Here is a 25,185-nt window from a genome sequence, read left to right on the forward strand (position 1 = left end):
TAAAGGGCTATAATAGTATCAGACTCTGCATTTGGAGGCAGAGGTTTTGACTTTCACTTGTGGTTTACACCAGCCTCAGAAAAATCAGGTCCACAATGTTTCTTGTTCAGTGCATTGTATGGTAGCTTACTTGTAAGCAGTTAAAATTGCTTCCTAAACTTTTCCCTTCCTAGTTTCTCATTGGTTTCCTTCCCCATCCACATTTTTTCTTTGACACTGTTCATCTATCAAAATAAAGGAGACTCCTTTGCAGTGGATTCTGTGGCCTAGTCAATAAGTATTTGTTTATAGTGTTCCTTCTTTTCAAACATACCAAGAATTTGCATTAAAGTCCTGATTCATTTCCCAGCACAGTTACTTATATATAGCTAACATTGCTTCAATTTTTTTTAAAAACATTGGTTATATTACACTTCTGAAACGTTTTCAGTTTGAATACTGGTGACAGTGTATGGTTTCAGAGTGGTAGCCATGTTAGTCTGTATCAGCAGAAAGAACGAGGAGTACTTGTACCACCTTAGAGACTAACAAATTTATTTGGGCATAAGCTTTTGTGGGCTAAAACCCCTTCATGTATGTAATCAACTAAAACTAATTTCTGCAGATTGAAGTTTCAGCTAGTCATTGCCTATGACATCTTGGGGTGCGTGTATTTTAAGAGCCAGAACTGTAAATATCAGACAGAAAAGACCATATTCCTTATAGTCATTTTATTACACTTTTTTACAAGAGTGACTGCTGAGTGCAGACACAGGGTGGGTGAGGTAGTAGCTGTTAGTGAACCCAAGTGCTGTTGGTGAAAGAGACAAACGGTTAAGTTTACACAGAGGTTAGGCTGGAAGAACGGCTCTGTGGCAGTGAAAGGCTTGTGCACCAGCAGCCAGGGCCGGCTCCAGGGTTTTGGCCACCCCAAGCAGCCAAAAAAAAAAAAAAAAAAAAAAGCCGCAATCGCGAGCTGGGGCGGCAATTCGGTGGGAGGTCCTTCACTCTGAGCGGGAGTGAGGGACTTGCCACTGAATAGCTGGACCTGTCGCTCCTCTCTGGAGCGGACGCCCCAAGCACCTGCTTGCCAGGCTGGTGCCTGGAGCCGGCCCTCCCAGCAGCTGGGGACCAGGGTTCTTGTTGGCCGCTGATGCCCTGTGATGAGGGGCTCCTAGGGTGGCCGGAGCCAGCAGGGCGCATGCTCCTGGGAGGCACTCACTCGACTAAACCCCGCCTCCCCCTCTAAACGAGCTGAGAGTAGCGGACTGTCTTATCTCCGCCGCGGGGGGGGGAGATGGAGTTAAACCTACCCTGCCTTATGGTGTACACCCCACACACCAGGAGTCTCCTTGAATAGGTTGGTGTTGAGCTGTCCGCTCCAAGACCCGTCCCCCCGCAGCTGCTGGGAGCATAGAACAGCCTGACCCTAGCATCCAATCAAAATGCTGTAGCTAGTAACCAATGGGAACACCGCTGCTAGGACAGAGCACGGCCAATCCGAAGCTGCCTAGAAGGAGCCAATCGGAAAAAGAACATTCGGCCAATCAAATGTGGTGTATTGCTGTTGTCGCGGCGAGCCTGGGGCGCTCCTTGGCTACCGACGCTCGATGGCGTCGCGGCGGCCCTGGAGGGCGGAGAGCGCAGGTGGGTGCGAGTTTCGGCGGCCGCTCTCAGGCAGGTGTCGGCGTGGGGAGCAGCCCCGGCCTGGGCCAGTGGGGGTGGCGGAAACGGACCGGGCCACGCGGCTAGACCCCTGCTGGGGCTGAGGGATGAAACAGCCACGTTGCAGCCGCCCTTGTACGAGCGCAGCCCCGCAGCGTCTCCCCTCACGCACCCGGCGGTACCCCGCGTGGGTCAGAGGAGCCGTGGACGAAGGACGACAGCCAAGGCGCTGGGTCCCACCGCGGCCGGCGGGAGATTTAAACAGCTCTAGGGAGAGAGGCTGGCCCTGCGTACCCGCCCCTCAGGTGTGGGAGGGGACACCAGCCGTGGCTCTGGGAAGCGTGTCACCGACAGGCCGTGGCCCGGTAGGAGGTACTACCTCCCCCACCTTGTCGCTCTCGTCGGCTGGGGCTACAATAACCTGCAGCGTCTGGGCTGATGTGAGGTGCGTCCGAGGGAGACTAGAGTTCCCAGCATGTCCTACTCTGTTTCCGGCCAGACAATAGATGGTCTGCGCTTGGATCCAGATGTGCTGGGATGTGTGCCCTGTCCTGGAGAGAACAGATGTGTTTAACCATCTTACCAGTTGTTTTGAGGTCTGTCAATAAATTGAATAAATAACAATCAATCAACAGTCTTTGCTTCAATAAATGAATCAGCTTCAATTAAATCTAAGTAAATTTCTAATTTCTACAGTGTATTTCTGATGTAATGAGCAACGCTGATTGCGTCATACATTTAGGTAGTTAAATGTCATTTTGAAGCATATTCTTGTGTTGGTTTCTATAGGTCATGGTTACTTTTGTCCAACCAGGTTGCAAAAACATTTGTTCCTAGTTTAAGATGTGTGTGCGTGCACACAAGTAATCTGGTGATGTATTTTATTTTGGAAAACAATGGTTTATATAAAGGTATTGTAATGCATAAAATAGAGTGATAGCTATTAGCACTGGAAGTTTGTGGCTTTGGTTACAAAAATATATTCCCTCTGTATTTTAAAGGACAATGCCAACTCAATATTGCTAACAGTTCCATAAACAATAATTTCCTCCTGGTCCCCTGTCAATTTTTGTGGTTTTAAATTCACGTTTTTCCTGGTTTTTCAAAAATGTTACTGTGTGAAAGATCCACATACACTAAATGCTGGCAAATTCACAAATAAAACAAACTGAAGAACTAGAAACATTTTTCTCATTAACCTTAACAGAAAGCTTTTTGTTTTAGTGATCATAAGTATTATTTGTAACAGTAAATTAAAAAAAATATGGAAGTGTTCCTCTACCATGTTCATAAAAATGTGTTGTTAGGTGAAAAGACACTTCAATGGTGATAGCAGGCAAAAGCTTGTGCACGGGATTGAGGATATGCCTCATAATATTTCTCTCACTATATAAGTCAATGCCTAGGCATGACAGAGAAAGTTTGGTTATCCTTCCTTTAGTAAATTTTAGTTAACCTCTCCTCTAACATTGGGTCTGTTTCTGCAGCCTTGAAATCAGTGAGAATATGCCACTTATTTTATATTTTTATGTAATGTTTTGTGCTGGATATTTGTTTACAGTTAATATAAATTGCCTGGGAGTGTAATTATAATCTACAGGAAAACTCCAGCAGTTATTTAACAATAATTGTATCAACTCTTAAGTTTTCTTGTTTGTTTCCTTCAAGCTCATGCAGAATTTCAGCTTGATGACATTGAACATATGTGGACAATTGTGATTAAAAAATAACTGAATATGTGCAGTTATAAACATGTAGAAGAGTTTGTCGTCAAATGTTTGGAAGTAGGATCTATGTAACCTTCATAACAGTAAGTAAATGATATATATGAGGAAAACCAAGGAGATTTGGCTTTGAAAGCACTTTTCTGTTTTATTATTACCAGTCTTCACTTATTTAAATGGCCTTAAATGACCTATTTAAAAACTTTGTGATCTCTTCACCCCTTGATGCATGGGATTGCTTTGTTTTTGAGAATTGTACATGTTTCTTCTGCAGCAGCAGACATCACTAATACTTAAGGTCAAATTCTGCTCACCTTACTTATATGCAAAGTCATATTAAAATCAATAGGACTACTTTCACAAGTATGGCAAACCGAACTTAGTCCCTAATCAATGCAGACAGCTGGGTTCCTTGCAGTTCTTTAACTGTCTTTCATTATTTTGTTTTATAGTGCCCACACGTGTAATAAGTTCTGCACAGAGAACACACAGAAGCAAGGCCTCTACCCAATTCACGGTCCATTTTGGTCAATTTCACAGCCACAGGATTTTAAAAATTGTCAACTTCATGATTTCAGCTATTTAAATCTGAAATTTCATGGTGTAATTGTAGGGGTCCTGACCCAAAAAGGAGTTGTGGAGGGGGGGGGGGTGTCGCAAGGTTATTGTGTCGGGGGGGGTTGCGGTACTGCTACCCTTACTTCTGTGCTGCTGCTGGTGGCGATGCTGCCTTCAGAGCTGGGTAGCTGGAGAGCGGCATCTGCTGGATGGGAGCCTAGTTCTGAAGGCAGAACTGTCGCCATCAGCAGCGCAGAAGTAAGGATGGTATGGTATTGCTACCCTTACTTCTGCGCTGCTGCCTGCAGATCTGGGCCCTCAGTCAACAGCCACTGCTCTCTGGCCTCCCAGCTCTGAAGTCCACACAGAAGTAAGGGTGGCAATACTGCAATCCCTCTAAAATAACCTTGTGACCCCCTGCAATTCCTTTTGGGTCAGGCCCCCCAGTTTGAGAAATGTTGGTCATCCCCCATGAAATCTGTATAATATAGGGTAAAAGCACACACAAGACAAGATTTCACGGAAGGGGAGACCAGATTTCACAGTCCGTGACGCGTTTTTCATGGCCATGAATTTAGTAGGGCCCTACCCATAAGATCTCACACTGTAAATATGGACTTGCCATACAAATATGATAATTATGTACTCGAGGAATGTGGGGAAGAAGGATTACTGAAATAGTGATGCCTACAGTCCTTATTAGAGAAAAACAGAGCATTGAACTTTTGCCAGGTAAATAAAGGAGAAACTAATTTCTAATTATATTGTGTGTGTGTTTGTAATGTTTATGTGTAGACATACTCTGTTGAAGAAATCCTGGCTCCATTGAAGTCAGTGGCAAGACTGGGATCTTTAAATGTTATTTCTTTAAAACAAGCGTTTCAGTTTATCTCTAAAGATTCAAAATATACATTTTATAAACACAAGCTTTTACAAAACTGAACACCAGTAGAAGTATTTCCTTTTTAGTCGAAAATACTTCTTTCCCTTCCGCCCTCAAAGGCAAAATAATTTCCTCCAGTGTTTGCAATCTAAGCATTGCATTAGAGTATAAGAACCTGAAAGTGGAAATTGAATAGACTTTTTTAATTGTTCTAATTTTAAAAGTAAGCAAACAACAAAAATAGCAAATAGTAAAATAAAAAAAATACTTTTAAAATTCAGATTAAGGTTTGTAATATGAATAACTTGTTTTAAAATGATATAGTCTTTAATTGGGCACAGTCTCTTTAAATTGCTTTTAGAAGAGGTCTCATGCTGTTTCCTTGGATTTCTTTTTCACTAGACTAAGCTGCCTTTTATATTCATAATATTAAGAAAGGATTACAATGAATTCTGATTATTATTTTTATCTGTTTAGGGGACTGAAGATTATGTACTTAAAATGACTCTTCAGGAGATGGTGCATCAGGCAGCCAGCCTGTATTCTGATAGAAAAGCAGTATGTTTTGATGAATATAATGATAAACCTCCAGTTTTCTACACTTACAAGGAGGTTGTTAGTCTTGCCACAGAATTAACAGTTTTCCTGCAAAACTACTGTGATCACAGAGGAAGGTTTGAAATAGGCCTTTACTGCTATCCTGGAATAAATTTACCATCTTGGATTTTAGGGTAATACTTTGAATACTTCTAATTTACCTCTTGTCTTCTCTATAGTCAGGCTACACTAAAGAATTTTTTTTTTGTTTTAATCAACAAACTTCAAAACCAGTGGAGCACTAGTAGCTAGATCCATTTTAACTGATTTTATAAACTGGTGTAGCTGAACTGTTTGGAATGTTATGCATCCTTATTGCAGTATTGGTAAATCCAGGGGGGATGTGGTTTTTTTTGTTTTGTTTTGTTTTGTGTTTTGTTTTGTTTTGTAAAGAAAAAATTCCAGAGCACTTTGGCTTGTGGCTCTTACATTCACTTGCAAAGCAATTAAAACGCTTAAGTTTCCTTTACCAGTGCATATCTATGACCTTGGCTACACTTGCAGCTGTACAGCGCTGTGAGGTAAACCTGTCTTCGTACAGCTGAGTAGGGAAAGCGCTGCAGTCTGTCCACACTGACAGCTGACAGCGCAGTGGCGTGGCCACACTTGCAACATTTGCAGCTGTGTTGGGAGCGGTGCATTATGGGCAGCTATCCCAGCATTCATGTGGCTGCAACATGCTTTTCAAAATGGGATGGGGTGGGGTGGAGTGTGACAGGGAGTGTGGGGGGAGAGAGAGTGCTTTTTGGAGCGTGTCAGCACTCTATTTTGCAAGTTCCGAACTCCCGGCCCCCTGCTCATTCGTTTCACTCACTCAAAGCAAACAGCAAACTGTTTGCTTTTACTCTGTGGTACGAGCTTTGAAACCGGCACTTCCGCATTCCTGCAGCCGGTCACAACAATGGAGAGGATTGGCCACTTGACAAGGTGATCAGTACAGCGCTGCAGGTTGATACCTGGTACACACTCACAGGGGAGAGTCGTATCCACTCCGCTGTATCTCTTATGCTTCTCGGGGAGGTGGAGTAACTGCAGCGGTATACCCAGGGAGATACAGCGCTGTACGTGCCTTGCCAGTGTAGCCGGTCAGTGAGTTACAGTGCTGTGGGCGGCTTTACAGCGCTGTAACTCGCAAGTGTAGCCAAGGCCTACGTAACTGTCCATGAATATGCAGCACATCTTTGTTTAAATGTATATCTTTAGACATAAACATATAGTCTAATTTAAATAGTGATTTTTTTCCCCCAGACCGTCATACCTCTGTTCAGTTAACTCCCCTCTCCTTTTCTCCCACTCCCCCCAACCAAACAAAGGTACTAATTCACAATTAGGGCTAAGTTCTAGTTTCAGGCTTTAAATCCATCTAATTTGGCTGTAACCTCATTCAAGATAATATGCTTAAAATTTTAACAACTTGCTTTGGATTTTTTCTCTAAAAGAAAATGAAATGCAGAATTAAGTTGCAACAATAAGGATGCATGATTAAAATAACAAGTAATGGGGAAATGTAAAAGTTGAGGCTTCAGCACTACTGTCAGTTCAACAAAATTGCACATGAGCACTATTTTCTGTTCCCTTGTTTTCTGGTTAACTAGTTTAAAATGTTACCATATACATTAGAAATAGGCTTGAAAGAATCCGATTTTTATCAGTAAATGTCAGTAAACATTGATTTCACTCTACATATTAAAAAGATGATGCAATATTTCCATAGATCACAATCAAAATTTACAGATAGGCAAAGTAAGAAAAATACTGCTTGAGAACATACTAGAGAAAAAAACCAGTAATTTAGACTTATGAATTAGGCTTGTTCACAAATGGACTAGTGAATGAATCTTAAAAACAGGTATGATTTGTTGATTTAAGTATACTTTGTATATTTTGACATGTGGTGTTGGCAATTTGTGTGCTAACAGTTTATAAAGCTTTAACTTTTTGAATCTCAATATCAGTCATTCAGTTATTATCTTACCATTGCTCCATAATTTCCTGCAACTGGGAAAATTATAAATAGATTTTTAAAAATGCTTAAAACCCATAATTTTGTGTAATTGTGAAAATTTAAATTGATAATCTAAAAATGCATACAAATAAACAGACATCTGTCAAAATCATAACAAAATAAAAATTATATTCTTCCAGGCCTAATCATAAAATATATCAAACACGGGATGTGCATCATGGCTAAATTCATGTTACTGCTGGAATCTTAACCTTTTTGCATTTCCTAAATCTTTATTTTAACTGTGTGTCACAACCATAACATTTTATTAACATGTGACCAATGTGTGCGGCAGTGGTCACAATTCTTTGTGCTTTGGGAGGCATTATGCTACACGTGTACTGAATTACAAGTGCTTAAAGGTTCCACTGACTTCACCAGTATAACTTGTAAGTTCCTTGACCAATGAGTGTGTACTTACTAACTGTTCATGCATGTGTAATGCACCTTTAGATTTAATGGCATTTTCTCCTGCACATGCTCAACTTCACTGATGAAAGCAAAAAATCAGTGAGTTAAAACAAGCTTTATGTACTGAACCTGTTTTTGCTCAGGCCCTTATACCAACTGCTGATCCCTTTATATGCTCTTTCTCCCAAATTTGGCTGGCTTTGTTCATGTAGTGTTTTAGAATCAGGTATCCCTTGTTCTGTTTAGCAAAATACTTAGTGTGATGAGAATTAATTTGTAAGGGAAAGCCAAATAGTAATAGTTGTTTTTGTTTTTTTTTTTGCAAAAATGAAACCTCAGCAGAATTTTAAAAACCTGATTAATATACCATCAGCTTTATTAATTTGGATGCTCAGGGTTTTTTGATAATGACAAAAAGCCAAGAATTCTTATTTGGTAAATTAAGCCACTAGGTGGTTCATATGCACAGTAGTGATAATAGTAAGCACTGAAGAAACACAGCAGTATGAAAGAAGCATAACTGATGACAGTGGGATGATACTTATCTGTCTTTGTTAGGGAAGAGATTATATAACTCAAATCTTCACAAGCCAGATCTCATGAACTTGCGAGAATAAAACGATGATGTTCCTAGCATGTATTATGCATCTGCTCCATGTACACACGTGCTACATATTGTACCCAGGCCTCGGAGGAAGAGGAGCGAGCAGGGGGGTGGGGGAGCCTCAGGGGAAGAGGTGCGAGCAGGGGCTGGGCCACAATCCAGGCTCCGGCGGGGACCCCCCTGCCTCCCCCACCATTTCTAGGGAGCTTCCAGCACTCACGTTTAAGCCTCCCCAAACGAAAGGCTCATATGCTGCCTGTGTCTGGAAACTAAGGAACCTCATAGCATAAAAGAAGCATCTGTGGAATTTATGTAAAAATGAAGATATAGTTTAACTCTTTGTCTTTTACAATGCTATTAATTGACTAGAATTTTTGCCTTGTTAGAATCCTCCAAGTTCCAGCTGCATATTCTCCTCTTGATCCAGATGCACCACCAGTGTTATCTAACTATTTTATGAAGAAATGCAACCTCCAGTATATCCTTGTTGAGAATGACAAAATAAATGTAAGTGTTAAGGATACTAAAAGGAACATTAAAATGGGATTTAGAAAATTGCAGCAGTTGAGTTAGTTGCCTTCTATTTACTATGAGCTCTGATGTAATTGTCTTCATTTTGACAGTGAGTGGTTTTCAAGCTGTTCTGTAGTGGGTCAAAAACATGAGTTCTCAACCTTAGGGGAGACTGTTAAGAAGCAGGGTACAAACCCCAAATTGGCTTGGAGTTCTATACTTAGATGTCACCAACCAATTATCAAGTATAAACTCCTCAGGCACTATTACAGTCTTAATGTGGAGTGACAGTCAGTCTCCTTGGGTACCAACCATTTAAGCTTGCCTTTGTGATAGATGGTCTCTTACGCCCAAAATCACAACAGTATTACTGGTTTCTCCCAATCCCAAAGGATGTCACTTACCCAAGTTCAGTTGCACTTTAGATCTCACACCGAAGACAATGCTTGTAACCAATCCTATAATAATCGATCTAAAGATTTATTAAGTAGGAAAAGGAAATAGTTATTTACAAAGTTAAAGCAGGTAAACATACACATTTGTGTGTGCATATCTCCATTTATTATTATAAACTTATCTCATAGAGCTGGAAGGGACCCTGAAAGGTCATTGAGTCCAGCCCCCTGCCTTCACTAGCAGGACTAAGTACTGATTTTTGCTCCAGATCCCTAAGTGGCCCCCTCAAGGATTGAGCTCACAACCCTGGGTTTAGCAAGCCAGTGCTCAAACCGCTGAGCTATCCTTCCCCCCAAACAGTTTCAAACAGTAATAGAAGCTTCTATAATAAGAAAGCTCTATATGTCCCTTCGTGTCTTCTGTGAGCTGCCAGTTCAGCTAATGGGAGGAATTCACTTGCATGTCTCCTCTTCCTGGGGGGCGGGGGGGAGGGTGAGGGGTGGTGGAATCAGCAAAGTCTTTTGACCTCTGATATTCCACAGTATTTCCTCTGAAGCTGGGCCTTCTTTGTTGGACAGGCGATAACACCTCCTGTTGGAGACTAGGGCCTGGTATACACTAGGAAATTAGGTTGGTATAACTACCTCACTCAAGGTTGTGAAAAATCCACACCCTGAGTGACCTAGTTAAACCAACAACCCCAGTGTAGACCACACTAGATCGACGGGAGAATTCTCCTCTTAACCTACCTATTACCTCTTGGGGGACAGGAGGTTCCAGATATGTTTGTCAGTGTTCAGTTGAGACCCAGAGGCCTTGACATGAGCTGGCAACTGGTTTGCCAGCATGACAAGGGTGATCTACCTTAGTTTGTCACAGACACTTTCAGATAATGTGAAGTACTTGGATGCTTTTTCTCTAAACATCACCTTATTTTCCGGTTCACTTATTCACTTCCATGATTTTGTAACACATTCCACAATGGTGGGCATTGCTATTCAGGAACCCTTCCAGTCTTTCTCCCCAATAGGTGTTTCATGTCAAGATGGAATGCAGAGCTCTTGGAGGAAACTTGTACAACATCTAATTTACTACTGATAATCATTTTTATGAGTATTAAATTCATCCACAATTTTTTTTAAAAGGAGCAAGCAACTGCTCTCTGAAAACCAGACTTCTTAAAACTGTCTCAGGTTGGGCTCCCAGAAGTGGAGGCACTCAAAATCACTAGTCACTTTTGAAAATTTTTATCTTTATTGTTAGTAGTACAATATGGGAATGGAGACAGTAAAACTGCACTGAGTTTTGCCTTTAACTTGCTTGTAAACTATTTTATTCTCTTACAGAAATTCAAAATATCCCACGCTGGCTGGTTTTACCAGAGTTCTTTTGCAATAGATGATGTTGGTTTAACTCTTTTCCAAATTAATTGGAATGATGTTCATGTAAATCTGCTGTTAGATGGCGCAGAAGACAAAAATGGACTCTCCAAAGCTGCAAGTAATTGGGAGACAGATTACGTAGCTGACCTGGACCAACTTAAATCAAAGACATCACAAAGGGGGTACACGGATGTCAGGCAGCAACATTCTTTGGCATACATCTTGCATACATCAGGAACTACAGGGATCCCCAAAATAGTCAGAGTACCTCATAAATGTATTGTGCCAAATATTCTTCATCTTCAGTAAGTTTACTTTCCAAATTATCCTTTTTATGTTTTCAAATGGCTGACAATTAGAGGCAAGATTTTCAGAATAACTTACTATCTAACAGTGCTTGTATTTGCTTGTCACTGATCGCTATAGTCATACTATATTTTGTGAATCACCTCACTGGAGGTGATCTTCACTGGTCTGTAAAGGAAAGGAAAAAATTGCAAAAGCTAGCTTTTGCAAGAGTAAGTATATAAAGCCAAGAATTGGTGCCCTTTGGAAAGCTTTATTAACTTGCAAGTAATCATATTTTACATTCACAAAGTACATTGCAAAATAAGGTGATTACAAAATTGTGGTTAAGGGGGGGGGACTGCCAAAGTCTAGTATCAGGTATGGTATTGAACTACCAGGAATGACTGAGGCAAGAATAATTTTAGTACAATAGAAGTACTCTTCACAAATTCATTCTGCAAACAGTTGAAGCCAACTGGAGTTGAAGACCCACATGCTCTGGATCTAACTGATCGCCATATTTGGGGTTGGGAAGGAATTTTCCCCGGGTCAGATTGGCAGAGACCCTGGAGAGTTTTCGCCTTCCTCTGCAGCATGGGGCACAGGTCACATGCTGGTTTAAACTAGTGTAAATGGTGGATTCTCTGTAACTTGAAGTTTTTAAATCATGGTTTGAGACTTCAGTAACTCAGCCTGAAGATATGGGTCTATTACAGGAGTGGGTGGGTGAGGTTCTGTGGCTTGCAATGTGCAGGAGGTCAGACTAGATGATCATGATGGTGCCTTCTGGTCTTAAATTCTATGAGCTGCCATTGTTATGTGTTTGTGGCTCCCCCTCTCCCTCCAAGCTTTCTTTCAGTCGTTTTCTAAATAGAATAATATTTATTACTTTGCTTGGTTATACATTATTCTTAACATGCTTGACCTGATTTTATTACTCCCAGATATCATGTTGATCATAATATAGACATTTTATTGCTGGTACTCTAAATGAAATAGATAAGGAAACTTGAACTTGTGACTCTCAGATACCTCCTTCCACCTCTCATATAGGAATTATTTTCCTCTTTAAATCCTAATTCCTGTTCTAGTTTTCTTGGCTTTTCTTTGTTCTGGTAAATACCTGCTAGAAAATACTAGTAATGGAAACACTGCTAGCCCAATATGGAGTGTAGATACAGAGCGGTAATGATGAATGAGCACAGACCATTCAAAATCTGCACAGAGCTTCCTCCCCAGCAAGCAGAACATAGATGCAGATGCCTTTCTGAAGGATATGCTCTAGCACAACCAGAAGTAATGGGTTTGAAGATGCAAGAACCACTTGGTGAAATTTTCCTGTGTATGCAGGCAGTTATACTAGATTATCTTAATGGTCCCTTCTGGCATTAAATTTTTATTAATCTAGGTACAGATGCTACGCCATACAAGTGCTCCAACTCAGATCCCCTTCTGTTTTTAAATAGTGCCAGCCAGTTACCAGCATTTATATGCACCAGGCTTAATAACTCTGGCCTTTTTTTAATTTTAGATCCCTATTTAAGATCTCACCACATGATATGCTGTTCATGGCCTCACCTCTGACATTTGATCCATCTGTAGTTGAGTTGTTCGTTGCTCTGACAAGTGGAGCCTCTCTGCTTATAGTACCAAACCCCATAAAAATGATGCCTCTGAAGTTGTCTGCTGCTCTTTTTCACCGTCACAGGGTGACAGTATTGCAGGTAAGCCATTCACAATGGGGTCCTCTTGAGATACAAGGGATGTATTTTGTGTCTTATTCTTTCTGTTTGCCTGTGTGTGCAGATTTTGCAAGATACCAGACAGTAATGATAAAGAAGTTTTTACTGCGGCATCAGTTCCCTTTAGTTTTTATGCATCTGTTATCCTCTTAACTTTATGAAGCTCTAGTGCTCTGTAGCAAAGAAATTACCATTTGAAAGGATTGTTCTCAGTGATGTATGACAGATGAGATTTGACTGAAGACAGGGCTGACATTCAGCTGAAGGCGCCTGCTAATTATGTAGCTTTTTAATTTCCGCTGACATTCACTCTGGCACCAAATAATGGGCTTGATCTTGCAGCCCTAAGTAATTCTTAATCCTGGAAATAGTCCCATTGCCAGAAACACGATAAACTAAAGTACCCATCAATAGTGCCATTTATAACATGATAAAGTGCTAGTAATAAGAAACAGAATGATTATTTCCCCAGTAAATTTGGCTGTTTATAAGCTGTTAGCTCACCCAAGATTGCACTGGCTTCATTTCCTGTGGTAGAGAGAGATCTCCTCCGGTGTGAACTGAATTTTAACAGACTAAAATCTAATTTGCCTATAGAGTATACTGGGAAATAATAGTCCTTTGTAATCCTTATTAACTGAATAAGCCCAGTTGCATATTCTGTGGTACGATATGGTACTATGCAACAGCTAATACTTGAGTAAAACGATTAAAAATCTCTGCTCTTGGCGGAGAGGTGGATCTATGTAAGTTGTTTCTCATAAATCTAAAACTTTAAGCAGAATATCTGTTTTATGTATAGGCAGTAATATGTTAATAGTCTGGTTAGTGAGGCATATCCATTATTGAAACCACACAACCTCTTAAAGTGACAGGGTTTTAATTAACATTGTGACTGCAATACTTTTACCAGGAAGACACCCAGCCAGCATAGGAAAGGGTATTTTCTTCAGTTCTGCCTCCAGCCCTCTATATCTTCCTTCCAACTCCCAAGTCATTTGTATAGCCTTCTGTCCTGCATGCACACACTCTTTTTAAAGATTTCCTTCTCTTGGAGAAAAGGAGGAAATAGGTGATTGTGGTTGTAAATTCAGGTTTACTTAACAATTAAGTAAAGATACCAAAGCAAAAATAATCCAGCTGTTAAAAAATATTAATTGTCAGGTCCTCTTACTTCTGCTCGGTTTACAATGGAGGGAGTAAGTAAAATCCTGGTACTACAGGGTACTTCTACACAGACTTTTTCCTGGCACGCTAAAACATCTTGACCACTGTGTTGCCTGATGTTTTTAGAGGGTTTTTTCCCCTGGCCTATTTCTCTTAAGTTGTAGCCATAATTAGCAAGTCAGATGTTTCTTAAGCAGTTGAACTGTTTTTAGGGTTGATGGTGGTTGGGAAATTTTGGTAACGTTTTTAATTTGCATTTCCTTGAGTTTGATCACTATCTTGATCAGTAAAGGGAAGGGCCCTTAGTGAAATAAATGATATAAGTTCTCTTTAGGGTTTAGTTGACGAATAATTTCTGTGATAGTGTTTCTCAAACTTCAAGGCTGCCGTTCCTGTGAGGATTCTGATGTTTCTGGACAGACTTGAGCAAAGCCATGAAAAAACTCGTGGAAAAATTAATGCTTGTCCTTTTCTTAATCATTTCCATTTAGGAGCCATCAAAGTTTTGAATGGACTGTTGAGTGCTGACTATTAAATAGAAGGCTGTGATTTTCATAGACCCATAGGGTTAAATGGGACTTGCAAGGCTCATCTAGTCTAACCCCCTTCCAAGATGCAGGATTTGTCCCCCCCCGGCCCCCAATCTCCTCTTTTCCAAACTAAACATATCCAGTTCCTTCAGCCTTAGTTCATATGGCTTGCATCCCATCCATTTGATCATCTTTGTCACTACACCCTTTCTATACAATAGCAACAAGAATTGGACACAGTACTGCAGCTGAGGCCTAACCAGCGCTGAGTAGAGTGGTACCATCACCTCCAGTGACTTGCATGCTATGCCTCTTTTAATGCAACCCAGAATTGCATTTGCTTTTTTCAACTGCATCGCATTGTTGATTCTTGTTGAGGTTGTGGTGGATCACAACTCCCAGATCCTTCTCAGCAGTGCTGCTGCCAAGCCAGTTATCCCCCATTCTGTATTTGTACATGTTTGTTTTATCCCCCTAAGTGTAGCTCTTATGTTTGTCTTTATTGAATTTCATTTTGTTGTCTATAGCCCAGTTCTCCAACTTATCGAGATCCCTTTGAATTTGAGTTCTGTCCTCCAAAGTGTTTGCAACCTCTCTTGTGTCATCTCCAAATTTGATCAGTATGCTCTCTAGTCCTACATCCAGGTCATTAGTAAAGATGTTAAATAACACCAGACCCAAAATAGATCCCTGTGGAACCCCACTTGAGACCTCCTTCCAGTCTGACATCATTCCATTAATAGTTACTCTGTTTGCAGTTGTTTAACCAATTATGTATCCACTTAACAGTAGAACTACCAAATCCACATTTCTCCAGCTTACTTATGAGACTGTCATGTGGGACTATGTCAAAAGCCTTACTTAAAATCCAGGTATATTATGTCCACTGCATTTCCCCTATCCACCAAACCAGTTACCTTGTCAAAGAAGGAAATCAAGCTGGTTTGGCATGATTTGTTCTTGGTAAATCTATGCTGGCTGCTAGCGATCACCTCTTCATCCTCCAGGTATTTGCAAATGGAATATTTTATACATTGTTCTAGTAGCATCCCATGTATCAAGGCCAGGCTGACTGGTCTATAGTTCCCCGGCTCCTCCCTTTCCCCCTTTTTAAAGATGGGCACTATGCTAGCCCTTCTCCAGTCTTCTGGGACCTCTCCTGTCATTCATGAGCTTGCAAATATTATCGTCGGTGGCACCGAGCTTTCTTCAGCTAATTCCTTGAGCACCCTCGGGTGAATAGCATCGGGCCCCATTGACTTAAATTCATTCAAATTAGTCAGAAGACCTCTGACGTGTTCTTTACTTATCCCGATCTGCATCTCTTCCCCTTTTTGTCTGTCACTTTGCTAGTAGGTTGGTCACGTTATTTTTTGTAAGAAAACTGCAGCAAAGTAGACATTGAGCAACTCCACTTTCTTATCCTTTTCTGTTACCAACTCACCTTCTCCATTGAGCAGCGGGCCCACGCCATCCCTGATTTTCTTTTTTGTCTGACATATTTGCAGAACCCCTTCTTGTCTCTAACATTTCTTGCCAGTTATAACTCATGCCTTGCCTTGCCTTGCCTTGGCTGGGCTGCTGATCAGAGAATTTAATAGCATTGTCCGTTCAGTCCACGCATGCACCTCCCCTCCCCCCATGCTCTGCCACTTTCTATAGAATTACTAATTCGTTCTCTACTTTAGCTACCTTTTAGAGCTCCCTTTTTCACTCATTTATCTTTTATTTAATAATAATAAAAAAAAAAACCTTTGTTTTTCATCAACCCCACCCTCACCCCATCTAGGGACCTCCCTGGACACAGGGTATGCCCAGTTCACTGGGCTTCAAGAAGTGTCTCAGTTGCAAAGAATCTATCCCAGTGAGTGATGGTCATTCTCAGTGTGTCCACTGCTTGGGAGAGAACCACATCCCCAAGAAGTATGTTTTATGCCAACAATTGAAACCCAGATCCAGGAAGGATGGAGAATAGAATGGAAGTGGCCCTCCAACCACCATCCTTGCTGCGCTAAGACGCCAGCCGGCCGGAATCCTCACTGCAACCCTCTGAGGTGAGCCTAAGAAAACAACCATGAGCCACTCTCACAAGGCTTCTAATGAAAGGGCCGTAAGTCCCCACAGTGAGCCCTGACTGAGACGAAAATGATCTCTGGCTTGTTCAGTACCATCAGTACCGACGGCATTGAAGCTGTCTAAATCCGGTACCCAGAGCTCGCACACCACCACCCCACCAGAATGTGTTGGGTTGCCTAAGGACCTGATGGGCACAGGCAAGGAATCATTGGTACCAACGGGGCGTGAGAAAACTAGATAACTTCCCTGGGGAAGGTTCCTTCAGTGCGGACATCTACATTGGTATGTCTTCCGCATGCCAGACACCAACGGACTGCTCACTCATGACTGAATCGCCAACTTCCTCGGTGCAGACATCTTGGCACCTCCAATCACTACCGGTACCAATGCCTATGGCACTGCTGGACTTCTGGTACACGACAAACCTTTCAGTGTCTGATGCACTGGACTCACCTATGCTTGCTACAGGGGTCACAGTACTGAATCCACCCAGAGCTCCAGGCTCGCCAGAGATGACATGCCATGCACCCGCATTTTCAAGAGGAAGCTGGCAGGGAGCTGCCATACAGGTGGACGCCATGACCACCAGCCCAAGAGGTGTGGTGCGGCACCAGGTGAGCAGGGGCTGTTTGCACTGCTGCTGATAGCCCAGCACTCCCGCCCACCTCTAACCCTAAGGCTTTTTTTGTGTGTGCATGTAACTCACTCAGCCCCTGCTGGAGCAGGGAGGCACAAAACAGTTGATTTGAACCTGCCTGACAAACAGTTGATCGCAGCTGCGTGCAGACTACCCATATGAAACAGCTCATCTGCCAAGGCACCCACGAAACAGCTGATCCCTGGCTGCCAACAGCTGGTCATCCCGGTGGGTGCTGAGCACCCCCTATTTTTTTCCAGGGGTGCTCCATTCCCGGAGCACCCACGGAGTCGGCGCCTGTGCTTCCTTCCACTGATCAGAGGTACACGCACAAAGGTCATGACAGACAATATAGCGTGCATGTATTACATAAACCATCAAGGAGGTGCCAGATCGCCTTACCTTTGTAGGGAAGCACTAAATCTATGGAACTGGTACACTTCCCACAATGTTACAATATCAGTGGCCTACCTACTGGGAATGCAAAACACGACAGTGGACAGTCTCAGCCACAAATTCCCACACGGCCACGAATGATGGGGGATGCCGATAATAGACTTGTTCACTACTTACCAGAGCAAGAAATGTCCACGGTACTGCTCCAGAGCGGGCATTGGCCAGGACTCCATAGGGGACGCTCTCCTCCTCTCATGGGACAAGGGCCTTCTTTATGTCTTCCCCATTCCCTCTATTGCTAAAAGTCCTGTTTGAAAATAAAAAGAGAGAAAGCAAACATCATACTGATTGCTCCCACGTGGCCCGGACAGATGACCCGCCCACCTCCCCTCTACTTTGGAGTTCTCATCATAAACTCTGTGGTAGAGAAGTAACTGAGGAGGGTTTGCCTGCACAGCACTCGTTAGCCTTGTGGCAGAGCATGAGGGGGGAGGCAGTGCATGTACGTGCAAAACGGACACTGCTTCCAAAATTCTCAGATCAGCAGTGGAGGGACACGGACACACATACAGTGGAGCACCCATAAGGACATACATCTCAAAGAACCACCGTTACTGCACAAAGTGAGTAATTTCTTCTTTTAGATGTAAGTTGCACTATATGGCCCTGATCCTACATTAGAATAAATTAGTGTGACCCTTGCTCCTACACAGAATTCCATGTTAATGCAGTGGGACTCCACATGGATGAAGTGGTTTGTATTAATGGATCCCAAAGCAGAATCAGGGCCTGTATCACATGGATCAACAGTCAGCTGCTGTTTGACCTGCAGATAAGACAGTTCGAAGAACTCCTTTGAATGGATAACAATCTACACCTGTAAAATTCCATCCACGATAATCTTCCTTTTCTTACAAACATCCTTTCTCACCACTCAGATCGTTAGCAGATCTGTTCAGCACTTTGATGATGGATATTATTGTAATCATGAATCTGTTTGGCTTTTTGCTGTATTTGAGAAACACCTGAGATATTACAGCTTACTGTGTGTTTGTAGGCCTGCAGTTTTCCATAACATGTAAGAGCATAAATATCTTTGTGTGTGACACATGTGTTTTTTTTTGTTTGTTTGTTTTTGTTTTTTAACATTGCTCAGGCAACACCAACATTTCTCAGACGATTTGGAGCTCAACTTATAAAGTCAACTGTGTTGTCTGCCAGTACTTCACTCCGTGTCTTAGCCCTCGGTGGAGAAGCATTTCCTGCACTGAATGTCTTGAGAAGCTGGAAGGGCAGGGAAAACAAAACACATGTTTTTAATCTCTATGGCATTACAGAAGTATCAAGCTGGGCCACATGCTACAGGATTCCTGAAGAAGTTCTTAGCTCTGATATTCGGTGAGAAATTTCACTGTTTTGCTAGCTGCTTTGGCACACACAAAGTATGCAGTTGTTAGTGATCAAGTATTAAGGGCCCAACATTGCAAGCCCTTCGCAGGCAGAATCCCCATTCACTTGGCTGGAAGTTGCATATGTGGAACGATAACTGCTGATGAACATAGGTTTAGAAATAGTAGTGGTGCTTGGCTTTATCAATTTCAAAATGTTATGTTTTCACAGTGGTTTCTTGCAAGATTATTGTAAAAAGTTGACCTGAAAATCCAATAATAGATGTAGTAACGATACTTAGCGCACATATGCTTTTTCATTCACTTCAAAGTGCCCTGCTAAGCAGAGAAGCATTATCTCCATTTTATAGATGGGAAACTGAGGCACATAGGAGTTAAGGGTTCTATTATTTCACCCATCCTCACATTATGGCATACCTTACTGTTCAGCAGATAGTTCCTTTGAAATTATTCTATGAGTAAGGGCAGCAGAAATTGATCCTAAGTGATTTTCTGAAATAACTCAGGGTATGTCTATACTGCAGTTAAAAACCTGCAGCAGGCCTGTGCCAGCTCACTGAAGAAGAGCTGGGAATAGAACCTGTTCTCCTGTTTCACAGGCTAGTGCACTATACACTGAGTCACATGGTTTCCTCAGTAATGAGAAGGCTGTTTATGCTGGAAGAAATTTAACAGAGGTTATGTTAACTTCATATATATAGGAACAGGTGAGTCTAGTTGATATTGTTACAGTACAGAACCCAGCAGTAAAAATAAGTAAATACTATAATTAGCTTCCATCCTCTCCTCAACACATGACATATGATGCATTGCTAATGGCTTTCTTGGTCTCTTTGGCATGATACTTTTTTAACCATTCTGTCAATGCTTTCTACTAGTTTCATATAATTCCTGGTGTTTGTGGTCAGGGAACTTACTAATTATAGAGGGTTTAGAAATTCTCAGAAGAGCTGTGGAAATGTGTAGGCACTGCATGATGCTCCTGACCCTCAGAAGTTTTCATTTTGCTTTCTGAAATATGTAGCCATGGTCACACTTTCAAATTAACTACCCTGTATTTCCCCTCCGTGGTCCCTTGAGGGTATCTGCTTAAGGTTTCCAGCTCTCAGCTATTACCTGTCTTGGATGCAGCCCTGAGTCTTTCCTTTGTGATTGGGATTTTAAGTCTGCACAGATCCATGCCTTACACTGTGATATCTCCAGCAAGCCAGTCTGCCTAAAGACAAGTGCCTGTGCATTCCTCTCTTTCTGAGGGCTCTGAACAGTGTGCTGCCAGCAGTTACAAATTACCACACAGCTTTGTCTTAATAAGCACATTAAGGTAAAAGCATTACAGAGAAAACATAATAAAAACAATTAACAGATTTAAACACACACTAAACATATCAGAAAACATGTCAGTCTCATGGGGCCTTAGTCGACGCAAGTCTTTCTATGCTTTTTGCAAGGTCCTGTCTATTTGTTGGATCAGAAAGAAGGCCCTGTGTCAGTTCAAGCTCATCCATTTATACCAAAAGCCCTTTCTTTGTCTTCTAGTGCCTGGAAAACCCATCTTAAACCAGTATAAGCAAACCCACTGCAAGGGTTGGTAACTAGCTTGTGGTGTTTAATTTTAGTGGCACACCTTAATTACCCCCCACTGTTTTTAGTTCCTGTAGGAGTGGTGGTAATCCTCCTCCCTGGAATAGAACACAATCAGACATATTAAATTCATAAATTTAATATAATGGCCCCCCAAAATGGGGTAGCACACCCATTGCCTGACATCCTTAGTTACATGTGTAACCTGTGCTAGATGTATTTTATGAAGTCTGTTGAATACAAACAAGCATCTTCTTTTTCACAAATGACATCTCTTGTTAATCTGATATTGATGTAAGTGGATCTCCAATAACACATGATGATTGGTCATAAAGTGCCAAAACTCCCAGTGAAATCAGTAAAGAGCTGTCTTCAAAATCTGCTGTTGCAATATGGCTTTTTATTAGGCAGTTATTTATATAAAAATAAATTGTCTCGTTTGTGAAAAGGAAATCAGAACTTCTGTAAACAAATTTGCTCATATTTCTGTTGCCTACTTGGGGTTCTAGTCTGAAGAAATTTACAACTGGCAGCAGAAATCATCTGGTGGTTTCTCTTGGAAGTCCAGCTGCCGACATTTCCCCAATGGCTGAACTTCCAAGTGAAATGCTGTTTTTCTTTCAGCTTGGCTGCTGCGCTCCAGAGGTAGTTGTGCTGCTTTTAATTTCTACTTACAAAGGTGCCAGTAAATTGGTAATATTTATAACTTCTTCGGGTTCTTGGGCCTCACTATGCTCACTATGTGCCACTGGTGGTGCAAAAGGAATGAAAAATCTATCTCCTTTGCTGGTGATTCCCCTGGCATGGAGAATTCTAAGCTGCAACAGAGCTGGTATAGACTTCTCCTGCACCATCACCAGCAGCCCCCATTGTTGGGGGCATGGTTGGAGCACACTGTGCTCTGAGTGATGAATGGCTCCTTGGGCAGATAGTCAACCAATGTAAATGCTAGGTACCAGCAGAATACCTGCCCTAAGCTCAGAGAGCTGCAGCTGACTCCCTAGGCATCCTCCTTTCTATGTGGAGTCCTTGTGGCACCTTAGAGACTAACAAATTATTTGGGCATAAGCTTTCGTGGGCTAAAACCCACTTCATCAGATGCATGGACTGGAAAATACAGTAGGGTATAAATACATAGCATATGAAAAGATGGGAGTTACCTTACCAAGTGGGGGATCAATGCTAATGAGCCAATTCAATTAAGGTGGAAGTGGGCTATTCTCAACAGTTGACAAGAAGGGAAGAAAAATCACTTTTGTAGTGCTAATGAGTTCAGTGTAATCAAGGTGGCCCATTACAAACAGTTGACAAGAAGGTGAGAGTATCAGCATGGGGAAATTAGTTTTTTGTTTTTTTTTAGTGACCCATCCACTCGCAGTCTGTATTCAGGCCTAATTTGATGGTGTCCAGTTTGCAAATTAATTCCAGTTCTGCAGTTTCTCATTGGGGTCTGTTTCTGAAGTTTTTTGTTGAAGAAGAATTTCCACTTTTAAGTCTGTTATTGAGTGTCCAGGGATATTCAAGTGTTTGTTCTCCTACTGGTTTTTGAATGTTATAATTCTTGATGTCAGAGTTGTGTCCATTTATTCTTTTGCTTAGAGACTGTCCAGTTTGGCCAGTGTACATGGCAGAGGGGCATTGCTGGCACATGATGGCATATATCACATTGCAGGTGAACGAACCCCAGATGGTGTGGCTGATGTGGTTAGGTCCTATGATGGTGTCCCTTGAATAGATATGCGGACAGAGTTGGCACCGGGGTTTGTTGCAGGGTTTGGTTCCTGGGTTAGTGTTTTTGTTGTGTGGTGTGTAGTTGTTGGTGAGTATTTGCTTCAGGTTGGGGGACTGTCCATAAACAAGGACTGGCCTGTCTCCCAAGGTCTCTGAGAGTGAGGAATCGTCCTTCAGGATAGGTTGTAGATCCTTGATGATGCGCTGAAGAGGTTTTAGTTGGGGGCTGTAGGTGACAGCTGGTGGCGTTCTGTTACTTTGTTCTTTGTTGGGCCTGTCCTGTAGTAGGTGACTTCTGGGTACCCTTCTAGCTCTGTCAATCTGTTTCTTCACTTCAGCAGGTGGGTATTGTAGTTTTAAGAATGCTTGATAGAGATCCTGTAGGTGTTTGTCTCTGTCTGAAGGATTGGAGCAAATGCAGTTGTATCTTAGACCTTGGCTGTAGACAATGGATCGTGTGATGTGGTCTGGATGAAAGCTGGAGGCATGTAGGTAAGTATAGCGGTCAGTAGGTTTCCGGTATAGGGTGCCAGTCCTCGCTTACAGACAGCACCCCCCAACCTGAAGCAAATACTATGGGTGTGGGGGAAGTGTCCTTTGTTGTTGCTTTGTAGTGTATATAGAAGACTTTGGATTTTTTTTTAATAAGATTATTTTTCTTGTTTTTACTTTAGGACTATAAAGTCTTGTCATCTTTGTTTTTGCTGGTGGTCTTTCAGTTCCAAGCATGGGAGAGTTGACTCTTTGTTAAAGAGGTCTTTTTCCCATCTGCTTGTAACACATATGTGTCAACTTTGAACCCACCCAGCGATTTGCAAATTGCTGCAATAGAGTGGGATAGGAAAGGAGGGGGAGGTTATTATTGGGGGCAAAGGTGCACTTCACAGAGTGCTTCTTTTCCAGTTAATCAGCAAGAGGCAGGGAATTCATTGGTGGACCAGACTTGCAGATAGGAAATTGTAAAGAGTTGCCACAGCCCAAATAGTGGGAGTTGGTGGAGGAACTGCTAAGAGGGGAGCATGATGAGGAGGAAGCTGGATGGGGCCCCACACATCTCACTTCACATGGGTTATATCTATACTGCAGTTCAGTGTATGCTTCCCAGCATGGGTACACTGACATGCACTAGCTCTGCTTGAGCTGATGCACTAAAAATAGGAGTGTAGCCTGGGGTAGCATGTTCGCAACTGCAGTGTATACATACCCACAGACCTCTGCAGTGTCTATGGTCGGCCTGCATTTTGAATTTTTTGTTTTCTCTGCTATCTGAAGGAAAAGATTTTTACTTTTAATTTTTTTAAAATGTTTAGATTTGATTCCCCTGTACCACTGGGATCACCACTGCTTGGAACAACAGTTGAAGTCAGAGATGCCACTGGTTCTGCAGTTCTAGACGGAGAGGGACAAGTTTTCATAGGTTATCTTATATTTATTTCTCTTAATTGATTAGTTTCAAAAAAAGTCATGTTTTAATCTCTGTGCATTTTGTTTTCTAAAGTGCCATTGCCTGTACAACAAAACACTCTGAAATACAGAAGTGAAATCTGGTGTTTTCTCTAGCAATGTACTTTTTAAATTGTATACAGTATTTAAACAGTTTACTGGGCTGGATACTGATTTTTGTGATAAAACCCTGTCAAAGTTCTTTAAAGGGCTGTCAGAATTATTGTTTCATACATTTAGATATTAACATCTAAACGCCACTGCTTGTATCTTTTCAATTTAAAACTACCTTCAGTAGTGTCATATGCTCTTCAGTGGCGAAAGAATCAATCTATTCTCCATAGGCCATCTGTGCCAGCACAGTTAGTGGATGTAAACCCTCCGAGCAACACATGGGTGGCTGATCCTTCTCAATTAGAAACTGCCCAGGGAATAAAAATTCCATAAACCCTAAGAAGACTGCATCACAACATTCAGAGAAATGGTTCAGGCTCTGTCATTACAACCTGAAACAGGATGGGACATGTAGATTAGCCGATACCACCTTGATGGGGGCCACATATCTAGCAATATAGGCTGACTTTGAGAAATCAGATTAACAGGCAAGAAATTACCATTATTTTATACACAAAACCAGTTTATTTTAATGACTTGTTTTCTGCTTCCATTTGGCTCAGTATAAATAGAAGTTATTTAACTGTATCAGTTAAATCAATTGTAGGATACAGTCCCACTGATACTTCTGCTTTCAGAAGTTTAGTTCCAAACATTTGTGTCCTATATATGCCAAATGTTAACAGCTCTTTGCCAAGTTATTTTAATACTTGTAACATTCTGAAGTATGAGGTAGGCCCTTCATAATTTTGTAATTCTAAGCTATAACATTACATTCTTTTGCACAGGTGGTAAAGAACGAATCTGCTTCCTTGATGATGAAGTAACTGTCCCTTTGAACACAATGAGAGAAACAGGGGACTTCGTGAGAGTGAAGGATGCAGAGATGTTTTTCTTAGGACGGAAGGACAATCAGATTAAACGTCATGGCAAACGTCTTAATATTGAATATGTACAGCAGGTAATATGATGTGTAGTGCTCGGAGATTATGCAATGTGGAACATTATGGACAGATAGCTACAGTGACTTGTTCATCAGCAAAAAAGTGCAAGAATTAATGTAATTGAATCAAACTTTGGGTGTAGATTTTTCAAAGTGCTCAGCATCCCAACAGCTCCCATTGTTCTTAAGCATGCTGCCAGATGCTGAGCTCTTTTGAAAATCTGGCCTTTGTTGTTTATAGTTTATTTTATGCAAACTAAATCTCAAAACTGTGTAGAGAATTTGACAACTGAAGAATACTAACGTGTGTCATTGAAAAGGGTAGTGTAGTAGTTTAGAGCACAAGGGTGGCATCAAGACTCTTAGATTCTGTTCCTAGTTTAAGCGGCCTGGGAAAGTCATGTAACCCCT

General features: G+C 41.7%; 1 protein-coding gene across 1 annotated transcript in view; it reads left to right on the forward strand.

Annotated features, from left to right (window-relative positions):
• The first annotated feature begins 1,564 nt into the window (after positions 1 to 1,564).
• The window catches only part of AASDH (aminoadipate-semialdehyde dehydrogenase), a 38,103-nt gene continuing 14,482 nt past the window's right edge, over positions 1,565 to 25,185 (forward strand). The window contains exons 1-9 of the mRNA XM_065404672.1: positions 1,565 to 1,626; positions 3,313 to 3,454; positions 5,287 to 5,540; positions 8,813 to 8,933; positions 10,682 to 11,022; positions 12,537 to 12,729; positions 18,710 to 18,951; positions 23,585 to 23,691; positions 24,620 to 24,792. Coding sequence (XP_065260744.1) covers positions 3,419 to 3,454; positions 5,287 to 5,540; positions 8,813 to 8,933; positions 10,682 to 11,022; positions 12,537 to 12,729; positions 18,710 to 18,951; positions 23,585 to 23,691; positions 24,620 to 24,792 — 1,467 coding nt within the window. The 5' untranslated portion in view covers positions 1,565 to 1,626; positions 3,313 to 3,418. The remainder of the gene's footprint in view (positions 1,627 to 3,312; positions 3,455 to 5,286; positions 5,541 to 8,812; positions 8,934 to 10,681; positions 11,023 to 12,536; positions 12,730 to 18,709; positions 18,952 to 23,584; positions 23,692 to 24,619; positions 24,793 to 25,185) is intronic.

This window comes from Emys orbicularis, chromosome 5 (assembly GCF_028017835.1).
Source record: "Emys orbicularis isolate rEmyOrb1 chromosome 5, rEmyOrb1.hap1, whole genome shotgun sequence".
NCBI classification, from domain to species: Eukaryota; Metazoa; Chordata; order Testudines; family Emydidae; genus Emys; species Emys orbicularis.